The sequence below is a fragment of the Armigeres subalbatus genome, chromosome 2 (genome assembly GCF_024139115.2).
Source record: "Armigeres subalbatus isolate Guangzhou_Male chromosome 2, GZ_Asu_2, whole genome shotgun sequence".
Lineage (NCBI taxonomy): Eukaryota > Metazoa > Arthropoda > Insecta > Diptera > Culicidae > Armigeres > Armigeres subalbatus.
Window position 1 is genome coordinate 190,831,221 of NC_085140.1, and position 25,380 is coordinate 190,856,600.

The 25,380-nt window shown below is 38.1% G+C and overlaps 1 protein-coding gene across 1 annotated transcript; it reads left to right on the forward strand.

Annotated features, from left to right (window-relative positions):
• The first annotated feature begins 5,945 nt into the window (after positions 1 to 5,945).
• Positions 5,946 to 7,348, forward strand: LOC134215656 (pyrroline-5-carboxylate reductase 1, mitochondrial-like). The gene is made up of 4 exons (XM_062694794.1): positions 5,946 to 6,215; positions 6,319 to 6,566; positions 6,624 to 7,041; positions 7,106 to 7,348. The coding sequence occupies exons 1-4, from the start codon at positions 6,125 to 6,127 to the stop codon at positions 7,177 to 7,179; spliced, it is 831 nt and encodes a 276-aa protein (XP_062550778.1). The 5' UTR covers positions 5,946 to 6,124; the 3' UTR covers positions 7,180 to 7,348.
• Positions 7,349 to 25,380: the final 18,032 nt, after the last annotated feature.

Consider the following 25,380-nt stretch of genomic DNA (forward strand, 5'->3'; position numbering starts at 1 on the left):
GAATCCTAAGTCCCGTCCATACTTCTACCCCTGTCATATTAACTTAAAAATAAAACGATATTGATTGTATATATCACAAAGAATCATGGCTCCGTGAATTGTTATACATGCCTGAGCCTACCAAATAAACAAACTAGGAAAAAAAACCGTTTAGCAATCGGTTTCGGTGAATCAGTCATTCTCGTAATAACATCGCAAGCTACTTCTTCCACAGCACTATATTCCAACTGGAACATGTCTTGCTTTTCCTTTAGTAATCTATTAGCATTTCTTAAGTTATTAAGCTTTGTATGGCCGCCTTCGCATTAGTATGTATTTTGTGTGGCAAAGTCAATGGATACACTATGCCCAGGGGGTCGAGAATGTTTCCCACCCAAAAACATCTTCTCGCTTACGCCTATTGATGCCAGTAGAGGGTCTCGGAATCTTCTTCGCTGCTGCAGTGGATGTGTTCTGGAAAACTTTCTTCAGCTCGTTTTTGCTGATTCCTAGGTGTCTGCCGGAGTAAACGCAAAGTCCGACGCAACTCACGTCGGAATAATCAGTGTTGTCCTATTCTCAGTGCGAAAAAAACTGCTTTTTGATTTTACTTCATCTAAACGATTTTATAGTCTTAACTAATAGAAGGATATTTGAATTTTCTAAATGTCATGTCAAACAGTAAAAAAATGCACACCAGAGCAACAGGAGCACGCGCGCTGAAAATGCACTCCAGTGAAAACCCTTCAGTGTATTTTCAGTGCGCGCGCTCCTGAGGCACTGGTGTGATTTTTTTTAATAGTTTGACATTACATTTAGAAAATTCAAATATCCCTCTATTAGTTACACTTACATAGCTAAGATTATAAAATCGTTTAGATGGAGTAAAACCAAAGAGCAGAATTTTTTGCACTGAGTGTAGGACAACACTGGGAATAATCTATCTTAATCTATAAAAATGAATTTCTGTCTGTCTGAACCTTATAGACTCCGAAACTACTGAACCGATCGGCGTGAAAATTTGGATGTAGAGGTTTTTGGGGCCGGGGAAGGTTCTTAAAATGGTTCGAGACCCCTCCCCTTTTAGAAAGGGGGGCTCCCATACAAATGAAACAGAAATTTCTGCATAACTCAAGAACTAATCATAAAATCAATCAATTTTAGGCGAAACAAAGTTCGTCGGGTCTGCTAGTAATACAATAAATCAACTCAATAAACAATTTAATAACTAATAACCAAAAACAAATTCAATCAATAAACTCTCGGGCTTAGGATCATAGGGGCGTAATTGTATTGATCGATTTCTCTTCATCGATTTTTTTCTTTCGTTGATAAACCAACTGAATTGAATTAGAAGTTACATTCATATAGCGACGAGTTCTAGTGTAGTGTCTTCATTGCTACTCGTTGCATCGTCGATTAGCTTTTGTCGTGCAACCAAATCGTCATGGCGACATCGCAGCACGAAGAAATTCATACTATTATTCTTCAAGCGGCAACTGCCATGTGAAGATTTTTTTTAAACCTTCGTAATAATGAACTTTAAGTACTGTATGAAGGCGTTATAAATGTTATCGATACATTTATGTTGCCAGAGTACCTACAATTTGTTAATTTGAGACGCCATTCTGTTTAAACCAGTCCGTTTATAATGACGTGCAATCAATTATGTGAAGAAGTCTCAAAGGAAATCTTCATAACTTTTGACTGTGCGACTATCTTCGTGGTAGGCATGCGGCACGAAGAAACCAAATATGATCTGCGTTGTTCAATGTTATGTCAAAGACAATATTTCTTCCACTTTCTTCATACGACGAGAATGACTATTGGCAGCCCTGTCCTCGATTATTTGAAAATTCTCGCTTAACTTTTCAAAAGGACCTAAGTAACCTTTTTTCATTAATTAATTTGACTACTGCAATCAAAAGCTTTCATGTTGTTCTGTTGATTGCGCTATTCAAATTGATTCATAAAAAAAAAAATGGTACTTAGGTCCTTTTGAAAAGTTAAGCGAGAATTTTATTTTCATCATCCTTTTCAAATGTAGGTCGGAAATAATATACATCACCAGGGTTTGTAATGCTCACTCAAACTCAAGAGCACAGGATAAACGACGAAACAGATTCACCCTGGGATTGAAATATGCTTGCTTTGGTCTCATCGAACAGAAAAGTCGAAAACCTGTGCATTACATACAGCTACGTAGTTCAACGTCACCTTTGCGTACAACCCGATTGGGCTGCACCTTTGAGTTTTTCACTTAATTATTCCCTACCAGGAACAATTTGGCAGGATCGCCAAATGTGCAACCTCGTTTCGTGGATAGCTCCATTCGTGTGGTGCTTGCTCGCGTCTGCACCCGTTACTTGTGGGTAGGTTGTGGGATGAGGAAAGAGGCCTGGTCATGGCCTTCTGTTGGCTGTTCAATTGTCATGACATCGTTCGTTTGTTCGTTGAAATAATACAAAATTATGAGATCTCAATATTGTGCGTGCTACGATTTTTTAGACTATTGAGAAAATTGTTGATGACAGTTAACTTCTCCTCAATCACAGTAATCTGGCAGATGAATAAGAAGAAAAAGAACATCAATTACAAAAGTGCGACAAGCGCAGTGTCATCATCATCAATAGACATAGACCGTTGTCATCATTGAAAAGTAGTATGAAAAAAAATGTGCCCGGGACATCCTGGCTACGATTTGGCGATGGGCTGAACAATAGCATGACAGTAGCCTGCAAATTACCGTCATTACGAAAATTCTAATAATTAGTAATCCATTTATGCCCAACTATCTACTTGAGACTAGCTTGACGAGCTCGGTGGTCTAATGGCTACCGCTTCTGCCTTATAAGCAGGAGGTCGTGGGTTCAATTCCCGGCTCGTCCCTTTCTTACTTTGTATTTCTATCTTAGTTCTTTCCGTGTTTCACGTTCTACCAAAAACGATTCATACTGTTATAACCTTCCACACAATCCCAAAACCTCCCGTGGCACCTATGAGAGGTCGTAGAGTTCTCTGCATCTTTCTTAAGTAGGTATCCAACAAACTATCCTTCCCCTTCCTCAGCATTCGCAAGGACGTGGCCAGGACAGATCTTGACTATTGGAAAGTGCATTGCTCCCATCTAAGAGATATTGATTAGTCCCAAATCAATATCTGTGGTAACGGATGAAAAGTGATGCAACTCTCATACAATAGTCTTGGCTTGTACCACCTACGAATTTGTGCGAAATGCTCAATGCTAATGCTAATGCTAACTATCTACTTGAGACTAGAAACACGCTCAATAGCTAGATGATCTATTTGGGCAGCACCTCTTTTACCATTTTCAACGTTTCACGAAGGCCGTAATACAGTGGAAGTGTCCGATTTTCGGAACATGCGTAGTTATTATCTATAGATTTCTATTGACATTCAAAGCTCATGAAATTTGTTTTAGATCTGACTGAGTGAAAAAAAATGGTAACAGTATCCCAAGCAAATTTTGTCTTCTATATATCTACACAAGCTTCCCAAAATACTTTTTTTAAAACTTCAATTTGTACCCAAGTAAAGAATTTCAGTTAAACCACATTCTAGCAGCATGTTGGTTCCAAGTCAAGTTGTTCCATTTCTAAAAGGTACTCGATTGTCACGAGCACATTAGTTTGAGACCTTTCTCTTAAGAAGTTAGTCGGTTAGTTAGAATACGACCACTTTATTCCAACTCCTGCAATTGAATTCTTCGTGAGCGCCAGAACCGCTAATAAAAGTCTAACTGAAATGTATTTCATTATGCTTGTTACAGCTATGCTTGCATCGGCAGAGTAATGCATTCACGACTTTCATTTCTATTGAATCCGTTAGTACTTTCAGTTATTCTCCGATATGTTTTCATTTAGTATGGGATATGGGGTGAAGGCCATCTAATAAACGGGAGACTTGATTACATGGCCTCATTTATGAAACGGTTGATCCTACACGTGGCAATTGTAATGAATAGTTCTTAATTATTTGCTATATAATTATGCAATAAATTAGCTGATGCCTCTATAAAATGCAGTGACAAGTAAAAGTAAACAAAACAAACTCCCGAAAATCGATGATTACATAGAAGTATGCTTATGGTTCTGGCGGAATGAGGGATCGTCACTGAGAAAATAATTTTCGCTCAGTAGTCTAAAGAAGTGCAAACTACGCAATACAATGGTTGTATAAAAATCTTCCGCAATATTATAAGCCAAAATTGTATACAGTTTCTGTAAGTTTCTTGTGCAGAACCGTATTAAAATATGCCATCCGTTGGGTGGGTGCATGACGCATTTCACTGGAGAAAATAAGAATAAGCGATCAATATCCTAAGGGGAACCTGTCTCGTAAAGAAAGCTCGGTGGTCAGCACGCCTGTTGGCCTTAAAATAATCAGAAACAAAAGTCTGAGGCAATTTTAAGCAGTATGATATCAATATTGCTGATTATTTACCTACCAAAAGTATCATCGAACCAGGACATATCTATGGGAATCCCACGGCATACCGTATACCGGTATACCGTGGGGAATCCGATCTCCTGTAAATCAGAGTGCTTTGATAGATCCATCTCCATATGAAAAAAAAACTGAATGGAATGAACTCAACATTCAGCACCAAAATTTCAAAAGGGCGAAACTGCTTTTGTAACAAGAGCTTTTCGGGTCGCAGGTGGGCTAATTTGAGCCTACCCACGCAATCCAACAGCACTGATGGATGCAGCGAATCCTCTTCTTTCATTAAATGGTGCTGGATTGTGTTGGTGGGCGCAAATTAGCCCACCTGCAACGTTTTTTCATTCATTTATTTAGTTAACATCTAAACAGATAACACTGAATCAACAATTTGGACCAGCAACGTTAGAAGCTCTTATTTGTAAAAGCAGTTTTGCCCTTTTGAAATGTTGGTGCCGAATTGTTGAAATCGGTTGAAAATTGATTTTGATACCTATAATCATTTTATGTTTTGTCAGAATCCCTCCTCCTTCTTTTATATCTTTATTAGGGACACTTGCAGCCCTAGGCTGGCTCATCTCTTTAACGTTTAGCAAACGTTTACATTAATTCAATTGCGAACATTTTTGATTATTTTTATTACGAGTGACAGCTAACAAATATAACTATCCAATGCAATCACGGTATGCCGGGCAATGCAAACTCAACAAAATTGACAACATCTTAGAAACGTCTGTTTATTGGAACAGCGCACCACACCTCCTTTTATCTCTTTTTAGTATACACGCTTAAAATCAATAACACAGAGATGTGTTTGCATCACACAAAACGGACCTAATGTGGAACATCCCCTAGATGAGCGACAGTTACACAGGCACAAAAATGCCTCGTACGGTCGTGATAACGGTCCGTTATCCAACATGTAAACGTTTGTACAGATTCCTTGTTTCATGAGGAACCAAATACTGTTGAAAATATTGAAATCCAAGCTTCAATAAAACTACACGAGCTATTTTTGTGGCTGTGTAACTATCGCTAATCTAGGGGATGTTCCACATTAGGTCCGTTTTGTGTGATGCAAACACATCTCTGTGTTATTGATTTTAAGCGTGTAGGCAATTTGTATAGGCATGTGGAGGCGCATGGTACATCACAGGCTTGTAGCGCGAAAAGTGTTATGCCGTTTTGTTGAATAGTTCATGCAAAAAATTTCAGTTATTCATCACTTCCTGTCTGTTATTTTATTACATTCCTCGCATTGATTTGCATAATGTTTAAATTTTGATTCATTTGAGTTTTTTCACTCGACCAGTTTGGATTCAAACAATAAACAAAATATGTTTTACAACGTTTCAATTGAATGACCTTTGTGCTTCTCAAGAAAACATTCCCAAGTGCTAAGATTCAGTCGTTCAAACGTGCTCTCCATCTTTTCTCTCAAAATGAAAATAGGTTCATGCGCACATCTCAGACTCGAGAGTCGAGAACCATTAATTGCACAAAAGTAGCAACAAGTTGCATCAACCTCGTGACAGTCCGGCATCGTCACAGTCCACAACAATCCAAGTTAGCACGGTAGGTTGGAGTGCATTCGCTCCTCGATCAGCTGCTATTCTGACATAAGAAATAGAATATAGACATCGTTGAACAACTTCCTATCAGCAGTTTCCAACAAATAAAAATGCAAAAGGTTTGTGGTAATCTCCTCAAAATGGGCTTTATTGGCGGTGGAAAAACGGCACAAGCAATGGCGAAGGGATTCATATCGGCAGGTGAGTGAATCGAACGAAATTATAGGAAATCGGTTTGCGAATTCCACTACGAGTAGAATGCTGATCGATGCGTCATGCGTGCATCTTGATGCTTTATTTATAGGTTTGGTGAAGGGGGAAAACATCGCCGCTAGTTTCAGCCCGCAAGACGACGTTAATTTGCAAGCGTTCAAAGAGATGGGTGCCGGGACGTTTCTCGACAGCGTGCCGGTGGTGAAGCGTTCGGAGGTTGTGTTCATTACTGTTAAGCCATGGGTGGTTCCCACGGTATTGAAGCAAGTGTTAAGCTCCAGCAAGGACAAACTGTTCATATCCGTGGCAATGGGAGTCAAGCTGAAAGAGTTGGAAGAAGTATGAACTTGAAACATTGGTTTGATTGAAATGCACAAGGCTCACATTTTATTCTAGTCATTACTTCCAACAGCACGCGTAATTAGGGTGATGCCAAACACGGCGACGCTGGTACGAGCTGGGGCTTCTGTGTTTGTGCGTGGCAAAGCCGCCACCGATGATGATTGCTCGCTAACGCAAGTGCTTCTGGAGTCGGTTGGCACTTGCGATGAGGTAACGGAACAACTGATAGACCCTATCACTGCCTTGTCCGGAAGCGGTCCGGGCTATGTATTCACCATGATTGAGGCGATGGCCGACGGAGCGGTGAAGATGGGACTGTCACGAGATTTGGCTTACAAACTGGCTGCACAAACGGTTATGGGATCCGGTAAAATGGTACTGGAGACCGGGGCGCATCCAGGACAACTCAAAGACGATGTTGCCAGTCCAGCAGGGTCAACCATCACGGGGCTATTATTCTTGGAGAAAAATGGTAAGTAAAATTAATTCCCCAGGAGGTGATAGATCATGCTCCTAATGCATAATTTTGATTCTAGCTTTCCGTTACATCGTTAGTGGTGCTATAGAAGCTGCTACTCTTAGATGTCGGGAGGTTTCAGGAAAGGAATGAAGATACGAAAATGGTATATAATAAGAATAATGGTTAGATCCATCCATGATGAGTACAACGATACTATCATTAATGTTTTAATAAAAGATGAAAAAAGTAATCAAGCACAAAATGTTAAGTCTTCCTCAATGTCATTGCATTGCAAAATAAATTATTATGTATGAGAATTGTGTTATTCAAATATGTAGTTTACTTATTCAATCCATGGCGTGTTTTGCTTTTCTCGTATACTTACTTATCCATATTACAGCCAAAAATTATTCTTTCTCATTCTTTGTCTATGTATATAGCTTTGTATGTAGACGAGGAATCGCAAGGAACATTTTTTTTACTGTTACGCCCTTTTCAAATATATTTATATATATATATATATATATATATATATATATATATATATATATATATATATATATATATATATAGTATACTTACTTATCCAGTCAGACAATATTCCAGCAAAAGAAATTAAACTAAGATTAGCCGAGATCGATGTAAAAATTAAAGTATTTTCGTACAAAATTTGCATAAAACTTGATTTTGCAGTACTTTGGATAAGTGGGAACGAAAATATGTACCCTAAACAGAAACGATTAAATCCTGAAATGTTGACATCGTGTAATGATGACTAAAATTCCCATCCCCTCGTTCCCGATTATGGGAGCACGTGCAGAAGCAATAATTTGAAAATTACTCTTGTCACCAATCTCGAACTGGTTTTCTCATATTATTTTCCGGACATCGATCTTGACACCATGGCACGTCGCCAGTACTGTCCCGTTCGATGATCAGTAGCCGCACCATTACAAGTGCCTCTGCCAGAGGCATTTTGCCATCGATTTATCTTCATACGCACATGACACGAGCCCTACTGGGGACAGGTGTGCTTGGGCCCCTTCATTTGACTGGCGATCACCGCGAGTATAACGGGAACCGCAAATCGCATCGGAGTTGTCTTCCATTCGTTATCTCGTTCCGTCGCAGGGTTGTCACACTTTTCGGGCTGTAATTTATGGTTCGGGTGCCCGTCAGAACATGGCAGCGCGCAACGGAGGAACACCAATGGCTATGAATTTTAAATCCCTCTCTCAGATAATGTCCAATATTTCGTCAAAACGAGTTCGTGTTCAACTGGTTGCTGGTAGCTACGACAGCGTGCTGTCGGCTGATGCTTCAAATGGTTATTTAAATAATCGAATCGTTTGATTTTTGTTTTCGATTCGGTGCAACCGCAGAGCATGGGAACTGGAACTCGAGTGACTACAAAGAGACTCATTAGTGGGAGCGAAAAGATCAGAATTATCATAAGGCACCACGACCGACGACCGTCCTGTCGGCGCTCGTCTTTGTTCGTTGGGGCACGTCGACGGTTGATATGACGAGCAGCTACTCAAACGGAAAAGAGTAGCCGGTAATGGCACTTGGTATCTTGTTTGAGCCCCTGAGGATGATTCTTTCGTGACGGTCGATAGATATATCTGTCTGTCTACTTGAGATCCATTATATGCCGAACTGGGGATTGCTAGACGATTAGATGATGATTATGTGAATGGGTCATAATTTAGCGTGGCTAATTTGTTTATACATGTTCGATTGGTGATAGTTGGCGGCTGCAGTCTTCTCGGAATTGGAGTTTTGGGGCCTGATGCTCGGAAAAGGCGCTGAACAGAAAGTAAATGGCTGTCATTGGATATTTAAGTCGGTTGTTGATAGAGTGTTTCGGTATCTTCTACGCAGGTGCAATTTAAGATCTTTGGAGCTTATGACAAATAATGATAGACGATTATGGGGGCGTGATATTTAGCATCGGGTAGCATTCCAGAGAATTTGAATAATCGAAAAGAGTATTATAAACAAAACATTTTTTTTTTTCCTGTTGGGTATTTTAATCACTGCGACCATTTGTTAGATCTATTGTGATATATGCCCCATTTCATATAGCTTTGTCAAGTTGACGCATCATTGCTATGTAGAGCAATTGCATCACCTTGACTACCAGCGTCTTCCCAATACGGTATTATGGTTCTGATGAATCGCACTACCAAATTGGGACTTGTTCTCCAAACTTCAGAGGGTTCTATCAGCCCCTGTTGAAGAACTGTAATCTTTTCTAAAAATTGCCGGACAATGGCATAACAGATGTTCCGAGTCTTCCACATGTATACCGCAGAAGCGACATACATCATCTTGAAGTTTTCCTAGCAGCTTCAAGTGATAACGGCTCGGGCAATGGCCTGTTACAAGACCTGTATATGTGTTAAGATCTTTTTTTGAAAGATCTAAGATTAAGAGATCTAAGAACAAAACATTTGAAAGAAGCAATATTATCTCTCTCGACTCTTATTAATTAGGGTAAACGTAACCTTAGTGGAGGTAGCACTTATCTTATCTAAGATTTTGCTTTAAAACTATTGAATGCAATTATTTTCCTGAATAAAATTGACTGCTTTGCACCTATAGTGGTGCAACTGTACCAAAAGTGGTGAGTCTCATAAGAAATCAATGGATTGCATCAATATGGGAACCAAAATTAAATTTTACCACCACTAAAGGAACAATTATTGGGAAAGTGGTGCAAGCAATATTTGGTAGTTGCTGATGTTAAATAACCTCAATCTAATTTTTGTTAGCAAAGGTATTAGTTTATCTGTTGGCTACCATATTAAAGCTGTAAATTTCCCATTAGTATCGATTTCTAAAAAATATGTTTTTATGTGAATTTACTAATACCTCCACTGTTGGTACCGTTACCCTTGCCGTATTTCAATCCAATGTTTTTTTTTGTTTATGAATACTGGCAATTTCTTGCAACAGACTGTTAGGTGCAGATGCACCCAAAAGTTATCATTAGTTAACCTACATAATAGGTTTTCAAAGAAGGGGTTTCGCTGGATCTCGTAGCCTTCGTAGCCGCTATTAATACCACTTTTCTCTCATTTCCTACTTTTGTTGAACAAACTTGTGGCATCCTTATTTTACAATTGAGGAAAGTCGTCTTCCTCGAATCGTATCTAGAGTGTTTGGTTCCCATCTAAAAACATCGGCAAATAGTTCAGTGTCTAGCTGCAAGATTCTTCACCCTGTAGCTCCGGGATCCACATTTTCCTCTTAACCTTGCGATCTATACTCAAATTTGAAGCGGATAGCCTAATGATCGCTGGAGGTGTAGCCAGCAGAGACTGCATAAAATCACGTTGATGAACAATTCACCAGCGATGAACGGCTCCACCTCGATTTCGTCACCACCGATGCAAACTCGCGGTGGGTGGCTCACATTGTCTTCTCTTGAACCTTTTCCTATCATGTACTTCGTCTTCGACGTGTTGACGACTAGTTCGATCCGCTTAGCTTCATTCTTCAGTCTGATGTAGGCTTCCTCCATCTTCTCAGAGTTACGTGCCATAATATCTATGTCGTCGGCGAAGCCGAATAGCTGGACGGACTTATTGAAAATTGTACCACTCGTGTTAATCCCTGATCTTCGTATTACCCCTTCCAAAGCGATATTGAATAGCAGACACGAAAGACCATCACCTTGCAGTAACCCTCTCGCCCATGCTGCATTCTTCTCTTCTACTAACTGCTCACATTCGCCGTCATACCAGTTGTTTCTCTAATCAGGGGGCACCGGGGGCAGCGGTTGCGGTGCTACTAATGGCGGAACGAATATCTCTCCAGCCATCTTCAAGAGACGCTGCGCATAGCTGCTCTTCCGTTGGGAGTGCCACTTCCAGCTGCTGCGCGTACCGTCTAGCGTCTTGTAGCCACCCAATGTTAAGCCGCGGCGTTCGACTTCGACGCGTGTTGTACACCGTCGGGAGTTTTGAGCGCAGGCATACTGCAACGAGGTAGTGGTCGGATTCAATATTCGCACTGCGGTAAGTACGGACTTTCGTGATGTCGGAGCAGAATTTTCCGTCGATTAGAACGTGGTCGATTTGGTTTTCCGTTTCTTGGTTAGGTGATCTTCACGTGGCCTTGTGGATATTTTTGCGGGTCAAGATGGTGCTTCGGACTACCATTCCGCGGGAGGCTGCGACGTTTATGCATCGTTGGCCTTTGTCATTCGATACGGTATGCAGACTATCCGGTCCGATGACCGGTCTATACATTTCCTCCCTTCCTACCTGTGCATTCATGTCACCGATGACGATTTTGACGTCCCGCAGTGAGCATCCATCGTATGTCTGCGCCAGCTGTGCATAGAACGCTTCTTTCTCGTCGTCGGGTCTCCCTTCGTGTGGGCAGTGCACGTTGATGATGCTATAGTTGAAGAAACGGTCTTTAATCCTCAGCTTGCACATCCTTGCGTTGATTGGCTGCCACCCAATCACACGATGGCGCATCTTACCCTGCCATATGAAGCCGGTTCCCAGCTCGTTGGTAGTGGCACAGTTTTGGTAGAAGGTAGCCGCTCGATGCGCGCCACGACGTCGAAGTTGCGGGGAGGTAATTCATCGTAGATCATCCTGTCGCAACCTGCGAAACCTAGCGACTTTCAGTTCCATGTTCAAAGCTTCCAGTCGTGATCCTTTATTCGTCCTACCTACTTGCTACTACCTGCTACTTGTGGTCTATTTGCGGATACATGCAGCTTTTTTTAGGAATTTAACAGGGCCCACTGTCAAACCCCACCACATCCTAGACAGGCACCACGACTCGCAGATGGCCTGGGGAGGGATCGTTAAGCCGTTGGACATAGTCCCTGCTGCCCGAAATTCTGCGACTACCAATTATTAAATCCCTTTGATTCTTAGAACAATTCACCTTGCCCAACCACTTTGACGATTCATACAGGTTAATACAGGTTTTTCTCATACAACTCCTACTTGCGATCCTGTTGATAGTGTTTTTGTTTCGATTCGACTGGTATATGACTTATATTGCTTTAATAATCATTATAGTTGTAATATTCATTATACTGTTTCGCACATTTGTATATATTATTCTTATAAGAGATGATTATTTTATTATTCTTATCACGGGAACATTATTATTCATATTAAATAAGTTTTAATTTACAGCAACAAGACTGGCCAGCCTAGTGCTGAAAAAAGAAAAAAATCATTTCAAATGATAAGAAAATGAAATATAGCAAACAGGAATGATTTCTGACTTCAGTGCGTGTTTTCTCTTCTTCCGGACAGCAGAACGATCGCGCGATCTGCCGAAATATTGTGTTCTGCATTGCGCGGCCGGTAATAAAGTTAATTACAATTAATTGCATATTATTCGGCAACTCGGCCGTACGAAAACCATTTTTTTGTTAAATATCTTGGCTGTGCATATGCACAGCGTATGTTTCGAAATGGACAAATTGATATGAAATTTGCGAAAAAGAATCCACGTGTCTTAGAGGGACTCGAACCCTCAACCTCCTACTCTCTAGATAGGCGTGATAACCCCTACACAACAAGACCACTTAAAGGTCTCGTTTGCGGAAAAGCCATCAGAATCCGAGTAGCAACCTCCACCGCGGTTAGCTCTCTTTTTTGCAAATTGAATATCTTTCGGATGCTTGATTTGTCCAATCTCCACATGTGCTTTACTGTTGTATATCCACAGTCAAGCGAGTGCACATTGTTTATTAAACGAGAGGATCGCACTCCATGCCCCCCAGCAACGGACTGGGCGGGATGGTATAGAGTGCGAATCAATCGCACTCTGCTGTGCCAAAGACTTGCTTGGCGAAAGATATTCAATTTGCAAAAAAGAGAGCTAACCGCGGTGGAGGTTGCTACTCGGATTCTGATGGCTTTTCCGCAAACGAGACCTTTAAGTGGTCTTGTTGTGTAGGGGTTATCACGCCTATCTAGAGAGTAGGAGGTTGAGGGTTCGAGTCCCTCTAAGACACGTGGATTCTTTTTCGCAAATTTCATATCAATTTGTCCATTTCGAAACATATGCTGTGCATATGCTCAGCCAAGATATTTAACAAAGTTAATTAGTTCAGTGCGTGTTTTTTTTTCGGATTAGCCATCGAGCAAGCGTTGTGCAGTGCGTGTTTTAGTCGTCGCGGTGTGGGTAAGATATCAGTCTTCGGGAAAATACATAAGATACTCGTTGTTTTTCCGTTTTTGTATCATCATGAATATGGCGTCGTTCAAAACAAAATAATTAGTCGCTTACCAAGGCGATTTCCAATATATTACCTTCCCAACTAACATACTATTCCTTTCCAGTGCGCCCATGGAGATGCAGAGGATTCATCGGTCTCTTGTAGCAATGAGTGTCGAACTAATTTTCCTCCACTTATTCTAACTGACTGTTAGGGCGTGGCCAGCATCGTTATTGGTCTTGAATTAAAAAAAACTCCGAAGCATGTACAGCGAGAATAGCTTTCTAGTTCAGAGAAAACTATTCAATTGGTGAGCTGTACATTATTTGTTGTTTCTCGGCCAATCACGACTAGCAACTACGATGGGTACAGTCAATCAAGCTAAACTAAGCTATATCAAACAGGAATGATTTCCATTATTTGATTAGAGTTTGCTTCATTTGACAATAACTAACTACTAGGACTAATTTCCAAAATATGTTGTGCAAAGGACTTGTAGAGCGGTAATTTTATTCAAGATTGTCTGATAGTGTTGCAAAAAAGCTGTTTTATATTAATATATTTTATATTATATAAATAAAATTATTCAGTGTTGAACCGATATTACGTTTTTCTACATGACTTAGCCACCTCCAATTTTTTTTAAAATTTTAGTCGACTTTTCTATTTTCGGAATTAATATTGTAAACAACTTCGATATTTGCACCGTCAGTTGTTTATTCAACATCGTTTATGAGCGACTGGAAAGGGTTTTAAGTCTTTACCATAAGAAATAACTTGTACCGTTAACGCATTATGTATCGCTTTATATTTGTGAAATATATTTCAATAAAGATTTCGTTATATTACCTGTTTTATCACCCCAAAATTCAGCAGGGGCTGATAAAATTGGGATATTACCGAATGGAGCACCACACTAGAGTGATCCAAATATAGTGCATTCAACATTTTGGGGTTAAACACGATTTATGTGTTATAAACACTCATATTATTATGTATGATACTGCCTTTCGTCTTTTTATTTCATCTTTTCAGAAATCAAGAAATCTATTAAATCTATTACCAGACAATTATTGGTTTTCCATCTCAGAAGACAGCATAAATCAAACACTAACTGGAGTTGAAGAAGGGATCTCACTCTTCCAGGACATTAAGACGAATTAAAACTTTATTTCTTTATTAGGAGCAGGAAAAGCCCGGTTGAGTGGAACGTACTGTTCTTCCTCAAACGGGCGTAAAAATCTCCTCTTCTTTTGCACTAATAGATTAACAATGATACATACAATATTTGCTTAAATTTACTTAACTAATCCTAACAAATTAACTGACTTCTTGGTGAGAGAATTCCATTGTATATATTTATCAATAATTATTCATATTGAAACTATATAAATACAAACTACAAAAAAAAACAGGGCACCCGATTGAAGCGATTTGGATAGCAAGAGTGAGATTGCCAACTTTCTGTTGGTTGGCACTTTCATTTGCAACATCAAATTTTGGTGACCCTGTGGTCGAGTTAACAGTAATCACATCAAAAATTGAGAACTAAATGTTGTATCCAAATAAACAAAATGATAATAATTTTTGATATCACGGAAAGCAAAACAAAACTTATTTTGATTCTTCTTCTTCTTCTTATTAGCATTACATCCCCACACTGGGACAGACCCGCCTCACAGCTTAGTGTTCATTGAGCACTTCCACAGTTATTAACTGCGAGGTTTCTAAGCCAAGTTACCATTTTTGCATTCATAAATCATGAGGCTAACACGATGATACTTTTATGCCCAGGGAAGTCGAGACAATTTCCAATCCAAAAATTGCCTAGACCGGCACCGGGAATCGAACCCAGCCACCCTCAGCATGGTCTTGCTTTGTAGCCACGCGTCTTACCGCACGGCTAAGGAGGGCCCCATTTTGATATTGATATTGAGCATTTTTTCTACGGTTTACATAATGAGTTTTCTTTGTGATAATGACTATTATCGAGCAAAAACAAAACAAATATCTCAATTTGATATTATTTTGATTCATAGATCATATAGTGATATCAAAATATTGATATCTTGTTTAGTTACTCGTTTGATCGAACACATATTATGCAATATCAAGATTCGCAAACTAGATTAGTTATCATTTAGTTCTTTTCTGTAAGTCTTGATATCAGAAAAATATCTATTTCAGTTCCTCTATTATTTTAATTTATTTGAAATGATATCAAAATAAAAATATCAAAATTAGTTTTGGTGTTGAATAATTTTATTTTATTTCAGTATTATCGATCTGTAAATTATAAAAAAGTAACATGCGCACGAAACTTTGGAGCATTTTAGAATTCTTCTTTATTTTCTTATGAACGTGCAAATGGTATGATCCTAAAATATAGAAAAGGGAAACAATCACCCAATTGTACAAATATCCAAAAAAATATATTATGAACAGGTTTTGTCATTTAAGACAATTACCAGAATCATCAATAGTTCAAAATTGTCATTCGCGGATTTGGTACCCAGAAAAGGCGGTACCTAACGTTAAAATATGGCGAACGAATAAAAATTACGATTTCCAACTCCATAAAAACCAGTGAACTGAATATTTCAAATTTAGAATATAGTTAACATGACAATTTAATCATGTACAATATCAAACAAATGAATCTTGTAAAACCTTAGGGTCAAGCGTTTCATAGAATACAACTATTATTATTTTCAACTAGCAGACCCGACGAACTTCGCTTCGCCTAAAATTGATTCATTCTATGATTATTTCTCGAGTTATTCAGAAATGTCTCTTTCATTTGTATGGGAGCCTCCCTTTCCAAAGGGGGAGGAGTCTACAATCATCTTAAGAACCTTCCCCGTCCCCAAAAACTATTGCATACAAATTTTCACGCCGATCGGTTCAGTAGTTTCCGAGTCTATAAGGTTCAGACAGACAGAAATTCATTTTTATGTATATAGAAGATTATCAAAATGATATCAAAATATGATATTGACTTTTGTCCTTGCAATTCTGTATCAAAAAATGTTATTGATATGATTTCAAAAACTCGATTTGTTATCATTCTGATAATATTTTGATAGCGGTCTCTGCTCGGGCATCTATTGAGTCAATCTGAGAAACGAGGGCTTAATATTGTATTATTAATAATACGAACTCTCTTCTGGAAGGAGATTCTCTACTCATCCAGTGGATTTTGCATAAGTGTCTCTGCTTATTGAACCACCCCATCCATTTTTGTCCCTTCATACAGGAGTTTGATGAAATCCAGGGCAGAAGCCATGAACAGAATAACAAAACATGATATAGACTTGAATGATATAAGAGATAAAAGAACAGGAATCAATATCAAAAATTTGCACCAAAATACCATTTAAATATCAAGATATGCTATGGATAAGAACAAACTAATGGCACATGATATTGATCACTTATTACAAATAGCATAACTTGGTCTTCTCATGATATTTTAGTGCAAAATATTGATATTATCGTCTGATCTTTTATCTTGTGATATAATCATGTCCATATCTCATTTTGCTATCTTATCAACATTTGATATTATTGAGCTATTTTCGTCTACTCGGGATGCATCCAATAATAGAAACAGGATCAAATCGTTAGTCAGATATGACCAGTGCTATCGGCAGGTGTCTTACTACAATACTGCCCATGATCACATAGTTGACGTATAAGCCAAAATGACCATAACACACTTTTTTGCGGATATGGATTCTTCGTACGATTATACATATGCTCCATGAAAAAATATTCATGTTTTGTTCGGAAACATTCGAGTTATGGCGATAATTGTGTTTGGAAAAATGGTCATTTGATCGCATAAGTTGACGTACCTCCATTACCTGCTGCAATATGGAGCAAAAACCTGTCTCATATTTTTTTGACATTCACAATCCACTAATTAATCACAACAGAGGTTTTCGTTTTACTTTGTCGTATTTCAGGACTACTCTATGATTTGGGCGTAACTGATTTTGTAATCAAAAATTAATATGCAAGTTCCTGCTAAAGCAAGTAATTTCTTGTGAAATCCACGGTATAATCCGACAAAATAAGCTTTCATCCATCGAGGTGTAGCTCTGGAGATAAACGTTTACATTCTTTTGAATCAATAAAATAATGTTTGTTTGCTAAATATTGTCGCCAAAAGTTTTGAATTAAGACAATCGCGATCATTCAAAAGGAAGTATAATATAGAAGAAGAATGAAAATCCATTAATTATGTATCGCAATGATTAGCCATTTGTGTCACACCTTTTTTAGAAGCATATCAAAATTGTGTATAGGAAATCTAAATCCCCATTCCTCCTCTAAAGTGTAGAAATTTATGGGTATTTTCTAAAAGTACATATCAGAACCAAAATCTAGCATAATTTTTTGCGTGGCAGGAGAGGTCTGCTACTGAGTACTTAACACATAAGAATTAGTGCGTGTTAAATGGCTTTTTATTTGTACCTCAGCTTGATAATATTGGTATGTATATTTCGAGCCCATTTACAATAACAATGCAATTTTTATTCATGTTTTTCATTACCTTACCCGGACAGAACTGAATTATAAAACACGATATGGACTTTGATGTAAGATTCAAAAAAGCAGGCAAAAATATCAATAACAAAATGCACCGAAGTGTTACTTAAATATCAAGATGTGTTATGGATAAAAACAAACTAATAGCTCGAGATATTAATAACTTCTTCCAAATACCATTAACTGATAACCTCACCTAAAATACTCGAGTATTTTAAAATAGGGATTGGAACCATGTTTGCTTTAAATTTGGTTGGAACGAGGGCTTTGGTCAATACATGAAAACGGTAACTACTTGCACACTTGTTACATAATGCTGTGCAAAAAATTCCCGTACGGTACTGATCAAATTATTTGCAACACGAACTCTTACACACATAATTTTATCTATACCACATAATATTAATTTTCACGGAAAGAGCTATCCGAAAAACCTTTCCCGGAAACTCGAACTTTTCAAAATATTTCCCTTCTTCAATCAAAAAATCGTTGGAACTTACTACAATTATTCTTTAGCGCTATATAACCACACATAGTAGCCTGGTTTTACGCCATGTTATGGGAACAAACATTTCAAAAAACGTTTGTTTGATCGCATAAACTGTCGTATGCATATTTTGACCACTTCAATCAAAGGAATAATAATTAATTCCCCGCGGCCTTCAAATAACTACTAATATTGTCCATTTAAACAGATTAGTTCATGTATTTTGTTGATTTATATGATGATTCGGGTAAAATTGATAAAAATGCGTTTTCCCAACATCGATGCTGCTGGTTGTTACGTCAACTATGAAATCATGGGCAGAATAGTATCATCATCATCATCATCTAAAGGAGTAGAGTACTGATTCTTCTTTAGAGAAAGGATATGTTCGATCATTTAGTAATCTGGACTCGACTATTTAGTAATTTGTCAATAACTCATTCCATTCCCCGTTACGCTGGGATGTGAATACTCTGAAGTAGTGCGTAACGGTGTAAATCCGGTCATATCTCCAGGCTCCTTTTTTTTCCTGTTCGGGTGTGCCACTGCGACCAATTATTAGATCTATTGTAGCGTTACCCGTATCCTTAGTGTTTAAGTGCATGTCGAATTACTCCAGTGCTATTGAGAAGCAATGCAGTATCGGTTTCGATACAGTTATTGTTTTATTTTCTCAAGACTACCATGACAAGGTCCCGCTATTTAGACCCTTCATAGAGAGCAATCCCATTGAAGGTGCGCCCCTTATCAATAGGAAATCAATCCTTTCTTGAGAAAACAGAACAGTAATACTGTTTTTGGCCATGCATCGGAGCCCTAGCCACATCCTTGTCTTGCTTCTAGAATATCACCAGTGAAACTCTTAAAACCCGGGATTTAGCTCTGTTTACAAGACCATTTCAAGCAAGAGAACTTATTCAGTAATAAGAACTTCCGTGTGTTCCTCTCACTACCATTGTTCAGCAGTTGAGCATTAGCATGAGCATGATTGACCGCCCACGGTTGCTACTCCGTTATTGCCAGGTCAGCTGTAATTACACAGAGAACCAACAGATGAAGTTTGGGACTAACATCATCTTCAATGTGTAAGAACTGGTGACCCAAATATAAGCAATACCAGCGCCGGCCGTGTCCGAATGCAGGTCAATTAGGGAATAGGTAGGAAATTGTTGACGTGATACTCGCTTTGATAGAAGCCGACGAGTCATCTGCACTTCCACGAGAAATCACTGGGATGTTGGATATATGGGGTAGGGAGTGTGGCAGGGTTCGTTTTGGTAAACGGTATGCCGTGTATAGCGTGTAGTTTGATCGATGAAAATGAAACTTTTTTATTGAAGCCCGCACAAAGCAGAACAAAATTTCGGTGATTGGCTGATCGTTCTGCTTTCCGCACAAAGCAGAACAAAACTTTGATGACCGGCCGATCGTTCTGCTTACTGAAGAAACATGTCTAGACGCGTTTTAAACTTTTACTTTCTAATTAATTTATTCACGCGCACCAAGCAGAACAAAATTACGGTTACCGGCCGATCGTTCTGCTTACCGCACAAAGCAGAACAAAATTTCGATGACCGGCCGATCATTCTGCTTACTGAAAAAACACGTCTGGACGCGATATCCGTTCTACCTCCAATACAAAACACGAACAAATCTGTACTGAACGGATTGTTTCACTATTCACTATCACTATCACTTACAACCAATAACAAAAAATCCAAGTTTGGGTCGTTTAATAATGACGCCACATGTTTTATGGGGAGATGAGGGCTACTATTTTGTGACAGTACATATTCTAGGCATACAAGAAAGCATTAAGGGGGTTAGAAATCTCAAAAAGTAGCGGACGGCATATTTGAACCGCCCATGACGTTCGGACCTGTCTTTATCTATTTGTTGATATTTATATATCCGTAGATGAAAACATGTTTAGCCCTGGAGATAGAAGGTGATAGCTCTACTGTGCATCCAAAGACCCTACAACAAGAAGCTACAGACCACAACTTGAGGTAATTTTCAGCACAGTAAACCCCGCTTAAATATACTCAGACATCAAATGGACATTTGTAGTGTATTTAAACTTCCAGGATGAAGATTTATATCAATGATACACATCATTAATACATATCTGTGATCCTAGCGCGTATTTAGTAAAATCAATTTTATATATTACAAGTATGGAACGGACTCACCAAATTTGAATTTGATTGAACTTCATTTCAGTTTGATGTTATGTAAATATTCTTGAAATACACTGGATTTCTAGCCTCGTTTCATCCTCCAGTAACTAGTATGTGTGCCTGACTTCCGTGGAAGTGGAAAACATCCTCGACCTTCTTGGAATCTCACGTACTTCGAATTATTTTCAAAATTCAATTTTCTGCGGAAATATTTAAAGGAACATATGAGCATAAAACTGATATACTATTATGATTAACACCAATTTCAATATATTCACTTTGTTTACTTAAATACGTTCAAATGTTTAAATAGCAAGATCGCTGTCTTTTCAAAATAATCGTGTTTTCCATGCGAAATACAAATTCATGTTATTACCGTCAAAAAAATCTTAAGCAAATAACTTACAAAATTAGTATTTTGAATGATTGAATGTTGAATGATTGGAGAATATCTTGAATGTAATTAATATGAACAGAAGAACAAATATCGTAATCTATATACATAAAAATGAATTTCTGTCTGTCTGACCCTTATAGACTCGGAAACTACTGAACCGATCGGCGTGAAAATTTACATGCAGAGGTTTTTGGGGTCGGGGAAGGTTCTTAAGATAGTTTGAGACCCCTCCCCCTTTTGTAAAGGGGGGTTCCCATACAAATGGAACAAACATTTCTGCTTAACTCGAGAACTAATCAAAGAATAAATTAATTTTAGGCGAAACAAAGTTCGTCGGGTCTGCTAGTATTATAATGAATATCGTGTATAGACGGTCCCAGAAAGAAAGGGCACAACTCCAGTTCATTAAAAAACATTTGTATTTTTATTTTTATTAACTTTTGTTCTTACATATGGTTTCTCAACATTGTTTATCAACAGTTCATGAAATATGTTCAATGTTTTTCATTCATAAGCAAGTTTTCGAACTTTTCCTCTAACATTCTTTATAAGGTTCTGCGCAGACTGGTTTGCTACGATTTTTGATGCTTTTGTCCAATCTCTTTTGAATTTTTCCACTGTGTCAGCTGGCTGAACCTGTGTACGAAGATATCTTTTTGACCAGAGCCCAAAATTGTTCAATGGGATGAATTTCAGGGCAAGTTGGGGTATTCATGTGTTTCGGTACAATTATCACATTTTTCGATGTGTACCAGTCCATGGTCAACTTAGCGTAATGACACGAAGCAAGGTCGGGCCAGAATATTACTGGAGTGTCATGTTGACGTATCAGCGGTAACAGATATTTTTTCAAGCATTGGTTGACGTAAATATCTGCATTCATTACTCCATTTACGATGTATGGCTTCGTAAATTTACCGCAAGAGCAAATCGCTCCTTTTTTTCGTCCACTTCGTGGCAGGTCCTCAAGGGAATACTCCTCCCCAAACTTCCGGATCGCAATACGTACCGCTTTCACACCAACATTTTCCAGTTTCGCCAACTTTCGTAGAGATAAGCCCGGAATACTGCACCATTTGTGCACGATGGCACGGCGTTTTTCAACGGAAATCTTTCCCATCTCTCGAAATGCGCGTGTAACTTTGCTTTGAATTGTGTTCAGTTTGACGTTTGCATGTAAACAATGAGATGGAGCAGACAGACTACCCGAATAAAAATGTATATTCATGTGGCAGTGTTAGAAACATGTGCCCTTACTTTTTGGGACAGTCTATATATGAAGCACTCTGTTTTTTTTTCTGCGTGCAGTCACTGATCCATCCGTAGTATTTCTGGTACGCTTCGTACAATTATAAACATAGTGGACTTAACATAATGTGTTTCGGCCTCAACTTTAAATGTTTATGATACAAGAAAATTATGAGAAATATATAGATAAACAATTGAAAAATTTAAATTTTGATCTCTGGCTAAAACGGTAACATGTTTAACCTTCGTATATAATTGTCATTCTTTATACCCTCAATAAAGATCCAAGGTTTACTAGAATTTTGATTAAAGCACCTACTGTGGAAATACATTTTTCTTTGTCAATTCTTTGTCAGTAATTTTGAATTTCCCAAAGTTTATAAAAGGTACATTAAAAAACAATAAAATATGCATCAAACTGCATTTCGTAATTTGAAATCTTGAAGCGAAACTTCTATGAATCATCAGGGACCGTTCAAAATTGACTTCCACAGTTTGAGGGAGACTGTTCTCACTCTCGGTATACAGAAAAGCTAAGCGGATATAGAGGGGTGATGCGGGAAGGTCTTAAGATCTAGAAAAGTAGTAGATGTCATTTTTGAATCAGCACTCAAAAGAACTTAAAAAATAAAATAAGATTGAGATGTCATTCCAGAGTTTCAAAATTAGGTTTTTCCTAATAGATTCAAAGATTACGAAATTATTACTTAGATTAATTTAGATTCGTAAATTTCGAAGAGATTGTTAAAATGTTATAATATATCGTTACTAACATTTTTGCATTATAAAAATAATTCTTAAATTGTCATTTGCTGTGAGTTTGCACAAACTTTTTAATGTCTCATAATTCTGGGTTGATTTCATTTTTTTCTAATGTAAAATATTTGGAAGAGATTATTAAAGCAATTAATGAAGGATACATGAGTTTCAGGTACTTCAAAAAGTAGATTCTGCAAAAAAATGTAGACAGTTGTTGTCAAAGTTATTTTTTTTTTCAATACTCTAGTGGGAAAGATTCTCCGAACTGAGCTTTGAGGTCGAAAAATGAATAAGTGTTTAGGAACAATAGATGGGATTATATTGATACGAATACGAATACGAATTTGATCAATATGTTCTGTGGCATACTATTCCTGGTCTGGGATGGCCATGCGGTAGATGCTGAGTATTTTAGCACCACTCAAATACTCGATGTGCTGAAATCCATTGGAAATGATTCTACAATATATAATGATTTCAGTTTTAAATATATTTGGACAGATGAGAAATATTTTAAATACATTTGAAGTATATTTCAAATCATCAATATAATCTAACTATTTATGTTGAATAGCAACTTGCAAGTATTTTGTAGATGCTGATTGTTTCATTTTAGAGCGGTGAGCAGCTACTGCCCAATTATATCTAATGAATGTCAAATTAGGCATTATGCTTCGCACATTATAAATTATTTTAGGTTCTCTGATGCCTTTTGTACATTTTACAAATTTTGGAAATTTTGCAAATGAGTAAGATCCCTAAAATTTAAGATATGTCTTAATTCCAAAAGGTATATTAAAAAAAAATCTTCAGAGAAATCCTCGCTGCATGAAACAGATAAAATCTAAAAAAAACACAGGGACGTCCAGGAAATGTTTTTATAGCCAACTTTATCTGATTCTGAAAGACCAACTGATTTCAGTTAATCTTAAAACTAAAAAATTTGCTTTAAAAAAAAATCACGTTGAAACTAATTAAATTATACAAATAATATTTAAAAAAATAGCACCAGCGGTGCAGATACGTTATACTTACCCCTTTGGAATGCGAAGAACAGTAGGGAAAAGATCTATTTGTATTGCCGTACAAATATTCACTTCTCTGTCAGCAAATCAGTATATATTTAGTGATTATGCATTAGAAACTATTTGGCTGAAATTTGACTGGTTGATCTTGACCAGGTGTGGGAACAGAAGGAGTTGCTCAAACAGATCTTCTCCCTAGAGTTACCTCACCAAATTTTAACATTTCCCACCGCACTCCAAGCAACTGAATCGCTGATCATGAACAGGACAGCACAAAAGAGTCCCCAGGAACGAGTGTTTTCCAGGTCGTCGCGAATTGGTTGTCGGTGTCCAATCAGGTTGAAAGTTGGCGTAAGTTCAATCCTCTTGATAATGATGAAAAAGCGAGCCGGGCAACGAAGATTTTCAGGTAAGCTTGAAAAATCGGATCAAATATTTGTCCGAAAAAATGACGGACGTAAATTTTTTGCGTCCACTTTGAAGCGCAACCTACTTCGATCTCCTACTACCATTGTTCACCAGTTCAAGAAGAGTTAGTACGTATTTAAACCCCTAACTCGATTTTTCCAGCAGTCAGTTCAGCCTAGGACCGGGTACCGAGGTTTTTTAACTAATTGCTTGAAAAGTTGAACCGTTTGTTTGAGAAACTGCATATGTAACATTTTTGGCCAAAATGAGATTTTTATATATTCTGAATCCTCGTCCAAAAGTACGTATTGTGGCAAAAAATACGAAAACAAAAATTTTTGTTCAGGAATGTATGAAAAAAAAATCGTTTGTTTGAGAAACTACATATGTCCATAACGTACTTTGAAGAGCAATTGTGGAGTACTGCTTACATTTTTTGCACTGAAACTGCCCCAGGGTGTTAAGTTTTGCCAAAAACTATTGATCTGTATCGAAGAAATCAAAACATTCGGTGCAAATTTGTTCAAAAACAGTTTTTTGTTGTTTTCTCGAAATAGTGTAAAATGGACTTATGCAGGTTCTCAAACAAATGATTCAGTTGTTTCCGCTGCATATAGTTTAGCCTCAAACAAGAGGAATTCGAGTCTTTCAACTGTCTGCAAGGTAACATTAATTATGTTTTATTTCTGAGACTGCTGTTGATAGCGAGGACTAAATACGATGAATCCTTAATTACCACAACCATTGCCCTAGCTAGAAAAATGGATTAGGCTAGGGCTCTGTTTGGTAGATCTTACACCGCAACACACTACGTCAAAGTGATCTACCGTGTTACGGGAATATCTCCAGGCTCAGTACAACACTGAAGCTAACAATATGACGTCCCTAACCCCGTATCCCAAGGTGTCATGCGACCCGTGCCGAGGGGACGAATGGCCTCGGGGATGAAATAATTAGCCAGGCAGTTAACGGAGCTGGGTAATGCTGGGTAGACACTTTTCGTGGTGTATTACCGAGTAAGATTTAACACACTGTGCTCTAGCTCTTGCTATTCTTGTTAATATTTATTTATTTCGTCAAGCATTTTA

Bases quoted from the DNA above. Each gene is read 5' to 3' on its own strand.
- LOC134215656 (XM_062694794.1), top strand. From the start codon at position 6,125: ATGCAAAAGGTTTGTGGTAATCTCCTCAAAATGGGCTTTATTGGCGGT. The intron at 6,216-6,318 runs GTGAGTGAATCG...CTTTATTTATAG, and splicing joins GAAGGGATTCATATCGGCAG to GTTTGGTGAAGGGGGAAAAC. The intron at 7,042-7,105 runs GTAAGTAAAATT...TTTTGATTCTAG, and splicing joins ATTATTCTTGGAGAAAAATG to CTTTCCGTTACATCGTTAGT.